Consider the following 13,778-nt stretch of genomic DNA (forward strand, 5'->3'; position numbering starts at 1 on the left):
ATCCCTGGTTGGGATCTACCTAGAAATGAGAAAGTGAGCTGAGCCCCAGAATTCACTGCTCTCTGCTTCCTGACTGTGGCTGCCATGTGACCAGCTCCTTCACGTCCCCGCCATGGTGGAGTATAACCTGGAACTGAACCCAAATCAGCCCTTTCTCCTTGAGTTGCAATGTCAGGATGTGTTACCACAGGACAGGAAAAGCAGCCAAGATAGAAGGTGGATATTAATTGATGATGTAAATTTGGCTTTATTTGTGGGGCTTATAGGGCAATGACAGAGATTTTCACAAAGTGGGTCTGTTTTGGATATCTCTTTTAGGAGTCTCACAACTCAAGAAAGAAACGGGAAATTCCTGAAAAACAAATAGATGACAGCAGGAAGTTTTCTTTATTTTCTGAACGAAAATACCAGACCCTCGTGAGTATTTTTCCGGGCTGCGAATGTGGTCTGTATAAACAAGGAGGTGCTCCCTAGAACGAGGGATTCTCACCACCAGTCTCCTCTTTAGAACTGCAGCGTCAACGTGAGGTGTGTGAACATCAGGTGTCCGCTGCGCGGGCTGGACAGCAAAGCCTCTCTCGTCCTGCGCTCCAGGCTGTGGAACAGTACGTTCCTAGAGGTACGGCTCTGCCCCCCGGGAGAATTTGCTATCGCCAAGGACATTCGTCCCTCCCCTAACACGTCTCTCCTTTTTTACAGGAGTATTCCAAGCTGAACTACTTGGACATTCTCGTGCGGGCTTCCATCGACGTGACAGCTGCTGCTCAGAACATCAAGCTGCCTCACGCAGGCACTCAGGTGAGGTCTGGTCCCCTCGGACTCTTCGCTCGGCACAAGGCCCACAACTGGGGTCACGTTCATTACTCGTACCCCGTAGGTCCTGCTGTTCCTTAGAGGACAGTTTTAGATTCTGCCACATGAAGCTCTATTTGAATAGAGTTGTTGAAAATAAAGGTAAACCTGAGCCAGGCCTAGTAATGCAGGCCTGTTGATATCCTAGCTACCCGGGAATCTGAAGCAGAAGGATCACTGATTTCGTCTGTCTGGAGTGAGTTTAAGGCCAGCCTGGGCAATCTCGTGAGGCCCTGTTCTGAAGTAGAAAGTTTAAAGGGCTGGTATGCAGCTCATGCTTCCTGCTACCGCACAAGGCCCTGGGTTCAATCCCAGGTGCAGCACACACACCGAGCAAAGGAAGCCTGGGGTCCTCCATTCAGCAGAACAGTGCCAGGGTGAGAAGCCCCACAGTGAAGAAGGGCGTGCAGCCCAGCAGGAAGTGAGACGAGCCCATCCCCGACGCTGCAGCCGTTCTCGGAATGCCCGTGCCGTGTGTGTGTGTGTGTGTGTGTGTGTGTGTGTGTGTGTGTGTGTGTGTGTGTGGCCCATGGCAGCTTCTAGAAGAGCTGTTTCTCTCTATAAATCTGGAATGTATATGTGAGCCAAGCATGGCGGTTCACATCTGCAGTCCCAGCACCTGGGGGCTGAAGCAGGAGGATTGCCGCAAGTCTGAGGCAGTCTGAGCTACTTGGTGAGCCCCAGGTTAAGATGGACCACAGTGAGACCCTATCTCAAAATCCCTGTGAACGAATGAATGAATCAATCAGTCCACTGGTCTAGAACTGAATTTTTAAAAAAATCCCTGGTGTGTCCTTTGGAGCAAACCTTGGCCATGTAGCAGCCTTTCCAATGACAGTGAGGAATTGTCCTGTCTCCTTGGACACCTAACTGTCCTGTGACTCAGGTCTCAAGTCCTCTTCTTTTTCTAGAAGGTGGTAGAACTGAGGGGCCTGATAGCAGGTCTGGCTGCCTAGTCCCAGAGGACACTCCTTATCTCTGGCATTCTATCTTAACCAGACTCCGGGTGGAGATGGGGCCTCTGCCTGATCCTCCTTTGCTTAATCCTTCGTAGATTGGTGGATGATTTCTACCTTTATCTAGAACCCATTTCTTTGGAAAGTGGAGACACTTTCTTATTGCTAGTCTGCTGCTGCCTCCGGTTTTCTGTGATTCTGGGCTACGATAGCTCAGCCCCCATGCCAGCACTTCCCTTGTGTAGCCGAAGGAAGGCGCAGTGTTTCAGCCTGAAGACTGGAGCTTACTGTGAGCGTCGAGATGCCTTCCTTCTTGGTCCCCTCACTTACCGTGGGGTACATTTTCATCTTCTTCTCAGCTCCCCCTTTCTAGTCTGAAGATCATTTTCTTTGGCAATAGACGCAAAATACATTGTGTAATTCAGTCTTTTTTTTTTAACTCTAGTTCTGCTTTACAAAAAAAAAATTATGTTTAATAATTGCCCGATTTCAAGAGTTTGGTGTTTGCCACTCAGTAAGACATTTTTAATTTAGACAGAGTCAAACAGGGGAAAGCAGAAATCTCACAATTGTGCCAGGAAAGATGACTGTATTTTGACATCAGCTCATTTAAATCTGCGTGGCAAACAAGCACCTGTTAAAACACATGGGTGCCTCCCCTGTGCTACAGTGCTAGAAGCGAAGTTGAATGAAGTTGAGTGTCAAGAATTTCAGATTAATCCAAGAAAGAAGGGAGGAATGTGTATGTGCGTGCATGTCTCATTTTATTCCTAAGCCTCAGGTAGGTAAATATCAAAGTCTCTTGCCTTCTGAAGAATAGAAATCGTAATGGGTAGAAGTAAGTACCCCGTTCTTCAGGGCAGTGAGAGTTTCTTTCTGGGGGCTCTAAATTCAGAAAACTTGAGATACGTGTGCTTTTAGAAGATGGGCTTGTATGTGCAGAGTGCTCACTGGGGCGGATGGTGCCTTTGATACCGAGTTTTGTAAAAGGTGTGACAGCCCCTTTGCTGGGTGATGTATACCGCTGTTCAGTAAGAGTGGGCTTTATGATGCAGAGTAATTTGGGGCAGGTGTTTTGGCAGTTGGCAAGCTGATGTGGTCTCTGTACTGGTCACTGGCGATGCAATTGAATGTACCAGTTGAGCGTGAACCCTTTCTGCCTTTGGCACACGGTGAACGAGGTAGCTATGGACAGGCACCTTTGGAAATGCATAAAGTTTAATGAAACCAAAAGGGAAAATTGGTCTTAGGGATTGTAAAGCTCTACAGATGTTTCTAGTGAGTTGTTACAAATTGCTGAGGCAACTTTTTAGGATTTGGAGTAAATGCTTTGTGGTGGGTGTTTGCCAGCGATCACATGCTCACGGTTTAAGTCTCTTGGCTACAGCTTAAGCGCTAGGCTACATCCGAAAGAACCTAATTTGTCCATACACATTTTTTTAGAGTATGACAAAAGGTCATTTCAGGAAATTGTATTGCTATGAGGGTCTTTAGTTTGATAGCCTAAAAAAAAAGAATGAAATGGTACCTGTTTGTTACATAGCCCACCCCCTATTTTACAGCTACTTAGGAATCTGAGGTTTGTGGAATAATTGTACCCAAACCAACCCTTTCCTTTCCATTGCTGAAAATTGACTAAAAGAAAGTGTGATCATTTTCAAAAGGATGTAGGTTGAGGGCTGGAAGGGAGCTTGGAGGTGCAGTGTTTACTACTCATGTGTAAGGCTTGACCCCAGCACAGTAAGATTGGAAAAACAAACAAAACAAAACAAAAAATAAAGTAATTGTGGTGAAACACAGTTATCTGCTGATAGCTGTTCAGACTTAAAAGGGCATGATGGAAACTTGATGATTCATTGTATAGTTTTCTCTGCTTTTCTTTTAAAAAACAAAACAAAAAAACATAATTTAAGAGTTAAATTAGCAAAGAAACACAACCCTGACCTTTCCAGGTTCTGGATAAAGATCTTCAGGAAAAGTCTGTTGAAGCAATATTCTGTTATTGAGAAAGAGGGTCTCTCAGGAGAAAATGACTTGTCCATCCATACACTTTTTCATTTAAAACGTGTTCAGGAGCAAAATTGAGCAGAATTGAAGCCATTGATGCCTGATGGCACCTAGCATCTGGTTTATAGTGGTCTCTCTTTTGTGTCCCGTAGGTTCGTGTGACGGTGTTTCCCTCAAAGACTGTAGCTCAGTATTCAGGGATAGCTTGGTGGATCATCCTCCTGGCTGTCCTCGCTGGGATTTTGATGCTGGCTCTGTTAGTGTTTTTACTGTGGAAGGTAAGTCACGTCTGTCACTTGAGTGTCCAGATGTAAACTTTATGTTTTTAAAAAATGAGGATTGACATTAACACGTTTGCATTTTCTTTTTTCATTGTTGCTCTTTTTTTTCCCCAATACTTTATCATGAAACTTTTCCAATATATGGCAAGTCTTAAGAGAATTTTACAAGGAATATCTGTATATCTACCTAATAATTTATATTTCGAGATTCTTTATTTGCATGTAAGAAGTGTCTGAAAAAGTAATTTTGAGGTCTAATCTCTAATTCAGTGTGTTTGTTAAATAACAAATCTGAATTTTCCTACTTTACTTAGCATTTTCTGTACCTAAGATCAACCTTTAAATCTAAGGCAAATTGACAGATATGAGTTTAATCTGAATGTAAGTTCCTGTGAATTTCCCCTTCTGTAAAGAAGCCTTCCTGACAGCCCCTGAGAAATCATTACCCTTATAGCTAGATTGGGAGCAGAAAAAACATGACACTCCATCTCAAGGGTCCTTGGCCTGTAGCCAGCATGATGAACATCTGGGTTCAGTATAATGTTCATCATTAGACTTTGGTCTTCTGACCATGCACAGTGTGTGATATCTTGCCCTGCCTCCTACCTATCGAGAGGCCATGCCATCAAAAGACTACTAGTAGGTGGTTATGAACATTTGTCAACAGATGGCAACCTCTGTAGGTCTTATGTGAGTCCCACGGAGCAATGGAGGTCCACAGTCTTTATATGTAATTCCAGATTGATAAGAACTCTGGAAATTGCAAGTTTGACTGACTTGGTAGAACTATGCTGTGAAGACACGGTATTTACAGTCTTGTTCTTTTATTTCATGAGTTTTGTTGCAGTAATACTAGCATTCTTATTACAGTGCCAAGCGTGTCTATTCCAGAGGGTTTGGGGTGAAGTAAAAATGTGCTAGGCTCAAACCACCCTTGCTCTTTCATTGTGTCCCCCAGTAAAGCAGAAAAAGGATATTCTGACTCTCTGATTGTGAGTGTGCCCCCACCCGTTCTTCTGAACGACTTCCTTTTCCAGGCCGAGATAGTGGCGTTGAGGCTTAGTATCTGTCTGTGCCAGTAGTCTTCCTGACATGCAGATTTTAGTCAGCTTCCCTCAGGTGTATCACAAGCAGTAGGTTTATCTGGCAAATACAGCAGACCACTATTAGAGCTCTCGACACGATTAATTGATAGTGAAAAGTTAATTTGGGGTTTTGATACTTGAGGGTGATCTTGTATTCTCTGGAAGAGCTCCCAGGGTCAGTCTTTTCCCAGAGCAGATCTTACTGGCAGTCCTGAGTCCTGTGTAGTCATGGCAGCAGATGGAGAGTTTAGATGCCTGAGCTGTGTGTAATGTTGGGCGAATCATTTCACCTCCCTGGAACTCAGTTGTCTAATAATTGGAAGAGACTAAATTATCTCACTGGGTTCTTTGACATTGTTAATTTTCAGAGTCTGAGGTGGATTCTAAACGGATCCTCAGACTCCACATGGAAGTCAGCCGTATTACTTCATACTCTTTTATAAACGAAGTTATTTGTATTCAAAAACCATGCGATTTTAGGATCAGAGAGAGTTCTAGGGTTCTAAAGCTACCTTCTGGTATATATGAGGCTCTGGATCAGTCTCCAGCACTGTGGAGAGAGGGAAAGGAAGGAGGGAGGATGGATGGATTCTAGTTCAGCAGTCTTTACATTGCGCTTTGTCCATCTACATCAGTGTCAAAAGCTACAACAGAGGACTCACTTTAACTGGAGGAGCCCTGGCTTTATGTGCTTTTTAAATACTGGCTTTTGCACAGGAGTTCTTTTGGAAGTAAAGGAGAGGAGTCCTCAGACTCTGATTTAAGACTATTCCTTTTTCGTTAACTTTTCTTCCTGCCCTATTCACTTAGGACTGCAGCTGGGCTGTGTGCATTCACTGTGTGGGAGGGACCCTGATAGCCACAAGTGCATGAGAACCGCTAGGCTGTGTAAGTGCAGCCCAGGGGAGGGGTCTGTAATACGGAAATGTTCTGGAGTGGCACCATCCCACGATAGCCAGGAGTCACCTGTGACTAGTACAGTGGAAGAGTCACATCTTCAGTTTAAATTCGTCTAAACTTGAATAACCATGTGTAGCTGGTGGCTCCTAACCCTGTGACTGACGATCTAGATCTTCATGAGTTACCGGACTAGGAGGCATAATTTCACTAGGAGATTGGTTTGACCAAAAGATAGTTCCTATGAAGTAGATGGAAGTAAGTAGGAAAAGGTCCCCATTGTTGAATGAAGGAAATAATAGCGGAGAGTGGAATTACACTTTTATATTCATTCAGGGTGACCTGCACTGAGGAGCATGGGTTCCTCCCATTTAAGGCTTGCATGGTGGTTCAGAATTCAGGGGAAATGGCGGCAAGTATACATTCATTGGAATTTATTCTGTGATTCTCTTTACCAGTTGGTTCAGAGGCCTCCAGTAGAGAATATTGTTCCATAAAGCTTCCTGCAATAGCAAATAGATACACTATATCTGTATTTTATTTTGACTTGTGCTGGATTTATATTCCATTCTTTGTCTCAGTCGACTTGCAGAAGTGAATGTTTTGACTTTTAATTGAAGAGTATGTTGTGCAAGAAAAAAGTTCACCCGAAGTTCTAGTCAAATGTGCGTGCGTTTTCCTTTTAGGATGACCTCGAGACTCCTGCTGCAGATAGGAAAGTCAGTTAGCCAGTGTGTGTCACCTTTGTCTAGAGCCGCTGAGTGATGGGCTGTTAAATGCTGGCACAAGGTGACAGCGCAGTGACTGCTCACCTGGGTGAGAACCTGAGGTGTTCTTGTCTTTGTCTTTTAAACACAGAACTGTAAAATTGACTGAATACCTTGCTTCCTTGTAGTGTGGTTTCTTCAAGAGAAATAAGAAAGATCATTACGATGCCACCTATCACAAGGCTGAGATCCATACTCAGCCGTCTGATAAAGAGAGGCTCACTTCCGATGCGTAGTATTGCTCTACTTCCGTAATTGGTAATTGATCAGTGTTTTTCATCTCTAGCTGTGGGACCTGCTGTGGTTGTGGTGGCTAGCTTGAGAGCAACAGCTTGCTGTGTGTGTCCCATTAACAGATGTTCCCAAGTGTCCACACTGGCTTGCCTTGCTTGGATCTGTTTATTTACTTATCTACCTATTTATTTATTTGTCTGTTTATGTATTTGTTTATTTTGTGAAAGCTCCGTTGTCTTTTTGTTAATGCACAGAGGCTTGTGTGCAGGTGAGTTATTTTGTGCTCTTGTTCAGCAATACCCACAGCAGTGAAGACAATCACACTGCTTGTCTAATGAGGTGTTAAGAGCTCCGTAGCAGTCCAGTTTGCCATGTGTTATGTCGCGTCCCGCTCGGAATTTCAAAGGTGCATGAGAAATCAGCCCAGATTTCTTGTTCATTTTGGAATTTCCCAGGGATAGCAGCTTTGTTGACTGCCTGCTTTACCTGTTGCATGTGGGAGACGACCTTGCGTTTCTCCTGGAGAGAGGCTACCTTCTACTTAGCATTTTGTTGTCCTTGCTCTGGAGCGCTGGGCCAGGCTCGGGGTGCTTCCTCCTGTCGCTTGACGTGGTTTATGCTAGCTAAGCATGCAACTCCCCCTTTCCTTTGTATCTCTCCTGGGCCAAAGCCCATTACAACAAAGAGTGATTGTCAGCACAGTGGGCTTCCAGAGTGCTCCAGGAGATGGTCCTCTGCCCAAGTGAAAATCTAGGACCAAAGTGTTGTGGGTAGTTTATATTTCAATATGTTGTAATGGAGTTTGACCGTGTTTCACGTCCACAGAGACTTTAGTCCACCTTGGTTCTCAGCTGAGTTTTAAGTTCACTTTTTTTTTTTTCTACAGTTTGTAGACCCATGGAAACAAGAATCGTTGGTGATTCCTTTTTCTTTTCTGTGGGTGAGAGGGCACACAGTTATTGCTCCAGTTCCTTTCTGGGGTGTTGACACAGTGATCCCAATGTAGCCGTTTTGATTTTACATTTCAAACTCCATTTCCTTCTGTTTTTGAATGGGGCAGACAGCAGTCATGTTTTATAGCAAGCATATTGGCTTTTCTGCGCAGAATTACAGATGAGTTGTATAGCGATGACCTAAACAAAACTTCTTGGCCCATTGGCCTTTTGACTTGTGGTTTTGTCTTGCCTCCCGGCATTTTTATAACACAGCATCTTCAATATGAACGTTCCATTCCTGCTGCTGTCACAAAGTAAGGGCAGTGACCAGACATTCCACGTAGATCCCACTTCTAAGCTGCATTTTTAAATTTGAAAATACTCCTTTTTGAAAAAATAAGAAAGAAAAAAGTGTGTCTTGCTTGTTTATAAGTATTTTTAATCTGGTTCAAAAATTTCCGGTATATTTTTAAAATATACTATAGTTCAGATTGATTTTTTTTTTTAAAGTAAATAAGCTTTAATAATTTGGCTTCTCCCTCCCCTCCCCAAGCCTCTTTCTTTCCTTCCTTCCTTCCTTCCTTCCTTCCTTCCCTCCCTCCCTCCCTCCCTCCCTCCCTCCCTCCCTCCCTCCTTCCTTCCTTCCTTCCTTCCTTCCTTTTTTGTTTTTAAAGGAAGAGGAGAAATTGGGGAGTACTCCAAAATTCAAAAGCATGGTGATGCCGCCCTTGAGTCCTATGCGGTTCATGACTGACTGATTTTATTACACAGCACAGTTACTTTGTAACTTATTAACAGAGCAGCTCACTTGGAAGCACCCCAGGGAGTCTAGCCAGGGCAGTGATGTAATGCCTCAAGGGGAGGGAACAGTGGAAAACCCGACCTATAAGAACGTGGCATGCCGGGGGTTGGGGAGATGGCTCAGAGGTTAAGAGCACCGACTGCTTTTCCAGAGGTCCTGAGTTCAATTCCCAGCACCCACATGGTGGCTCACAACCATCTGTAATGAGATCGGGTATCCTCTTCTGTATACATAATGAATAAATAAATCTTTAAAAAAAAAAAAAAAAAAGAACGTGGCATGCCAAATAGTATTTGTAAAATTACTTGTGATCTGATTTACAGTTTATGAGTGGGAGAGGAATAGAAAGTAACTTTTTTTTTTTAAGCCTGTAGAGAAATGCTCTTAAGCTGAGTGTGGTATGCACATGGCTATCATCCAGCACTAGGGAGGTTCAGGTAGAAGGATGTTGAGTTTGAGGCCATCCTTGGCTTTGTAATAAGTTCTTGTTTCTTTCTTTCCATTTTTTGGGGGAGGGGGTGTTTCTCTGTGTAGTTTTAGTGCCTATCCTGGATCTCGCTCTGTACACCAGGCTGGCCTCGAACTCACAGAGATCCATCTGCCTCTGCTTCCCGAGTGCTGGGATTAAAGGCGTGCACCACCACTGCCCAGCCAAGTTCCCATTTTTTCACACACATAGGTTCTTTTATAATGGTCTAGTAATTTGAAAATTAGATCTTTTATTTATATGGTGATTTTTTTTTTTTTTTTTTTTTTACATAAAAGCACTGTTTTACAAAATGCTTAAATTGTTAGTCAAGCAATAGCCAAAGCTGTAAAATGTGAAGAAGATGAAGTTGACGTGTCTTCCAGCCCCACATCCGTTCTCGTTGATCCGCACTGGCTGCCGTTTCCCTCAGGGAAACAGTGTCTGTGGTGGGCGGTGCAGAGGCAGAGCTAGCTGAACTGAACGCTGAGATGTTAGGTGTAGTACACCTGTCTTCCAATTGGCTAACTTCCACCTTGTTCTCTTCTGTCCCCGCTTCTCCAGTGTGGATTCTTTAAGCGCTCCAGGTACGACGACAGCGTCCCCCGATACCATGCTGTCCGGATCCGGAAAGAAGAGCGCGAGATCAAAGATGAAAAACACAATGATAATAACCTCGAAAAAAAGCAGTGGATCACAAAGTGGAATGAAAATGAAAGTTACTCCTAGAGGGCCAGGGAAGCGTCACACCACCCCAAATCCCGTTTGTTTTTCTCAACTCAGAAGTTTAAGTGGGTCCGAAGCCTGCCCTGCACGCGCAGTGTGATTTCAGATCGACGACACAGTGTGGACCTACAGTTTCAACGGTGGATATTGTTACACCTAAGGCTCCTGTTTTGCACAGCCAAATTTAAGACTGTTAGTGTGGAATTTTCTTTAACTGCCTTAATTTAACTTTCCAGATTGCCTTTGTTTTTGGTGTGACTGGCTTACATTACATATACTGGGGCAGGGCCTGCCTATCTGCACTCCTGGGACGACGTTCTCTCCTGATAGCACAGGAGGAGGAAGGCCCCCACCATCACCCGGGCTCGTGAGTGGCCATCCCGGTCTGCCCCCGCAAGCATCCTTCTCATAAGATCGGAGAACCTGCAAGTCAATTGCCCCTTGGCTCAAGACTGCCGTTGGATAGCTGTGTCTCTGTTGAAAGTTCTGTCCTAAATGTGCAATAGAAGGTGATGTTGCCATCTTGCCTTCTCTCTCCATTTCCTAAATGAGGATCCTTGCTGATGCCAAGCGCACACAGGTTCCCTCTCCTTCGTCACTGAAGCACAGGTGTGACAGACTTGAATGCTAGTCACACTTGTTGATATATATTTATTTTTTTTCCTCAAGCCATCTTGCTATTGACTAATAGGCCAAAGATGCTTCAAGTCGGCTTAAGCAATCAGAATGAAAACCTGGGAGGTCATTTGTTCTGACCTTGAGTATTTACTGCAAAAAGAAAGTTCTTTATAAACATGCAAGGGTTGTTTTAATCACTTAAACTTATCTGTAGATGATACCATCTCCTTTCTGGCAGGCTCTCCCTCAACCCCAAAAGTCTGACAAAGGGTTGACTGTAAGGTGTTTCATCCTTACCCAGCATTTGTTCCATGGTCTTGAGCCCTGTGTAGAACTTCTGAACTTCGTCCTGTAACTTTCAGAACTCTTAGAGGAAGTGAGTTTGCTCCTTGAACTCTAGGGTCTGTGTGCTCACTGCTGTCAACACTGTATATTCAGGACTTGAAGTGAGTGCGTGTGTGGATCCAGACCAATCCAGTGTGAGACTACTGAAGAGCATCTGTTGCCAAAACAGCCACACCAGACAGATGGAGAGCCACGGCGCTTAGCTTCATAAGTAACATTGGAACCATTAAACCAGCGAGTCCATGTCCGAGTTTGTTAAATTGTTCACCCCAATCTAAGTTCCTCCAGATGACTTGTGACTACTTTAACAAGACCTTTAAGCCTAGAGCAGGAGGTTTAGCTCATTGCTAGAGTGCTTGCCTAGTATGCCCGGGCCCACCTTGGTTTTTGTTTGTTAAAGTGATAGGAGGGGGAAACAGTTATTTCTCTATATATTTAACAAAGATTGAATATATTATCAAAGCTGATTTTTTAAATTGTGCTTTAAAATAATTAAGTTATATGGAAGCAGCAGCAAAGAGGTGCTAATTTGTTTGGATATTGTATAAGCAGTTCTCTGTCTTTTTCAAGACTGGGTCTCAAGTAACCCAGGCTGGCCTTGAACTCCTTAAGTAGCTGGGGATAGCCTTGAACTTCTGATCCGACCCGCAGGGCTGGGATTGGAGGTGTTTGCCACCACACTCAGTTTTATGCAGTGCTTGGGATGCTGGCACTTTGTGCATGCTAGGCTAGCACTCTTCCAACTGAGCTATAATCCAGGCCATTTTTCAGTCTTTTAAAAGAACAAAACATTGCTAAATGTACCATTGTTGCTTTGGAGTTTTAATTCTTTTTTTTTTTTTTTTCTCTTTCATAAAACATTATACCCTTAAGATATTAAAACCTTTTGTTCTGGTTCTACTTTGGCATTTTCACTCATAAAAATAATTTTACAAATGACACCTTGTTTACAAACAGTTCTCTACCACGGGTCCTAATAGCGTTTAAAGTCTCAGTTTCTTGCTTGGGTAGCTTGGAGCCCAACGTACTGGCTTTGAAGGACACGATGACGACAAAGAAGCTGGTCCCTTGACAATGTCTGTAGACCTCTGTTACAGAAATGAATGTCCAGAAGAGGGCGGAGAGGGAGGCAACAACAGAGAAACAAGAATGTGATGTCGTTTAAATTTCTAGTTGTTAAAACTGTCATCTCAAGTCAAGTCACTGGTCTGTTTGCATTTGATAGGTTTTTATACTAACTAGCATTGTAAAATTATTTCATAATTAGAAAATACCTGTGGATATTTGTATAAAAGTGTGAAATAAATTTTTTATGAAAGTGTTCATGCTTATTAACACAGCATTATGTATGTGAAGCAAACTCTAAATTATAAATGACAACCTGAGTTGCCTTTCTTTGTATTTTATCAAAGCCAAAGTGAAGTTTGCAATTTTTTTTTTTTTTTTTTTTTGCAATACAATTCAGTTCTACATATCAGCCACGGATTCCCTTGTTCTTCCCCCTCCCGCCCCCCTCACCTTCCCCCCAGCCCACCCACCCCCATTCCCATCTCCTCCAGGGCAAAGCTTTCCCCACAGACCGAGATCAACCTGGTAGACTCAGTCCAGGTAGGTCCAGTCCCCTCCTCCCAGGCCGAGCCAAGGGACCCTGCATAGGCCCCAGGTTTCAAACAGCCAACTCATGCAATGAGCACAGGACCCGGTCCCACTGCCTGGATGCCTCCCAAACAGATCAAGCCAATCAATTGTCTCACCCATTCAGAGGGCCTGATCCAGTTGGTGACCCCTCAGCCATTGGTTCATATTTCATGTGTTTCCGTTCGTTTGGCTATTTGTCTCTGTGCTTTATCCAACCTTGGTCTCAACAATTCTCACTCATTCTTGCTAATTGGACTCTCAGAGATCCACCCGGGGCCTAGCCATGGATCTCTGCATCCAGATCCCTTAGTAGTTGGATGAGGTTTCTAGCACGACAATTAGGGTGTTTGGTCATCCCATCACCAGAGTAGGTCAGTTCGGGCTGTATCTCGACCATTGCCAGCAGTCTGTTGTGAGGGTATCTTTGTGGATATCTGTGGGCCTCTAGCACTTTGCTTCTTCCTATTCTCATGTGGTCTTCATTTACCATGGTCAAATGCCCAACAGTCCAATTAAGAAATGGGCTATAGAACTAAACAGAGAATTCTCAACAGAGGAAACTCAAATGGCTGAAAGACATTTAAGGAATTGCTCAACATCCCTAATCATCAGGGAAATGCAAATCAAAACAACTCTGAGATACCACCTTACGCCTGTCAGAATGGCTAAGATCAAAAACACTGAAGACACCTTATGTTGGAGAGGATGTGGAGCTAGGGGAACTCTCCTCCACTGCTGGTGGGAATGCAAGCTTGTACAACCACTTTGGAAATCAATATGGCGCTTTCTTAGAAAATTGGGAATCCATCTCCCCCAAGATCCAGCTATACCGCCCTTGGGCATATACCCAAGGAATGCTCAACCACACCACAAGAGCACTTGTTCAGCTATGTTCATATCAGCATTGTTTGTAATAGCAATATTTTTTTAGTGTCCCATATAATTTCAAAACAGCCCAAGGTGCCTAAAGTGGTACAATATAGATGTGATGGAAGGTTTTTTAATTTATCTGTTTTAGTGTGTATGCTTGCGTATGTGTGAGTGTGCATGTGCCACAGGGCACTGCTGAGGTCAGGGACAACTCTTGGGAGTTGGTTCTCTCACTCTTTGCCATGCACTAGCCATCCATCCAGCCTGGGTTCTTGGGCTTAGTGGCAAGTACTTGCTGA

General features: G+C 43.8%; 1 protein-coding gene across 1 annotated transcript in view; it reads left to right on the plus strand.

Moving 5' to 3' along the window:
* Positions 1-11,607, plus strand: part of Itga6 (integrin subunit alpha 6) — a 69,053-nt gene extending 57,446 nt beyond the window's left edge. The window contains exons 21-25 of the mRNA XM_059260686.1: positions 319-417; positions 509-619; positions 700-798; positions 3,968-4,093; positions 9,847-11,607. Of these exons, the coding sequence (XP_059116669.1) occupies positions 319-417; positions 509-619; positions 700-798; positions 3,968-4,093; positions 9,847-10,011 (600 nt within the window). The 3' untranslated portion in view covers positions 10,012-11,607. The remainder of the gene's footprint in view (positions 1-318; positions 418-508; positions 620-699; positions 799-3,967; positions 4,094-9,846) is intronic.
* The last annotated feature ends 2,171 nt before the right edge of the window (positions 11,608-13,778 follow it).

This window comes from Peromyscus eremicus, chromosome 4, assembly GCF_949786415.1.
Source record: "Peromyscus eremicus chromosome 4, PerEre_H2_v1, whole genome shotgun sequence".
In the NCBI taxonomy this organism is placed as follows: Eukaryota; Metazoa; Chordata; class Mammalia; order Rodentia; family Cricetidae; genus Peromyscus; species Peromyscus eremicus.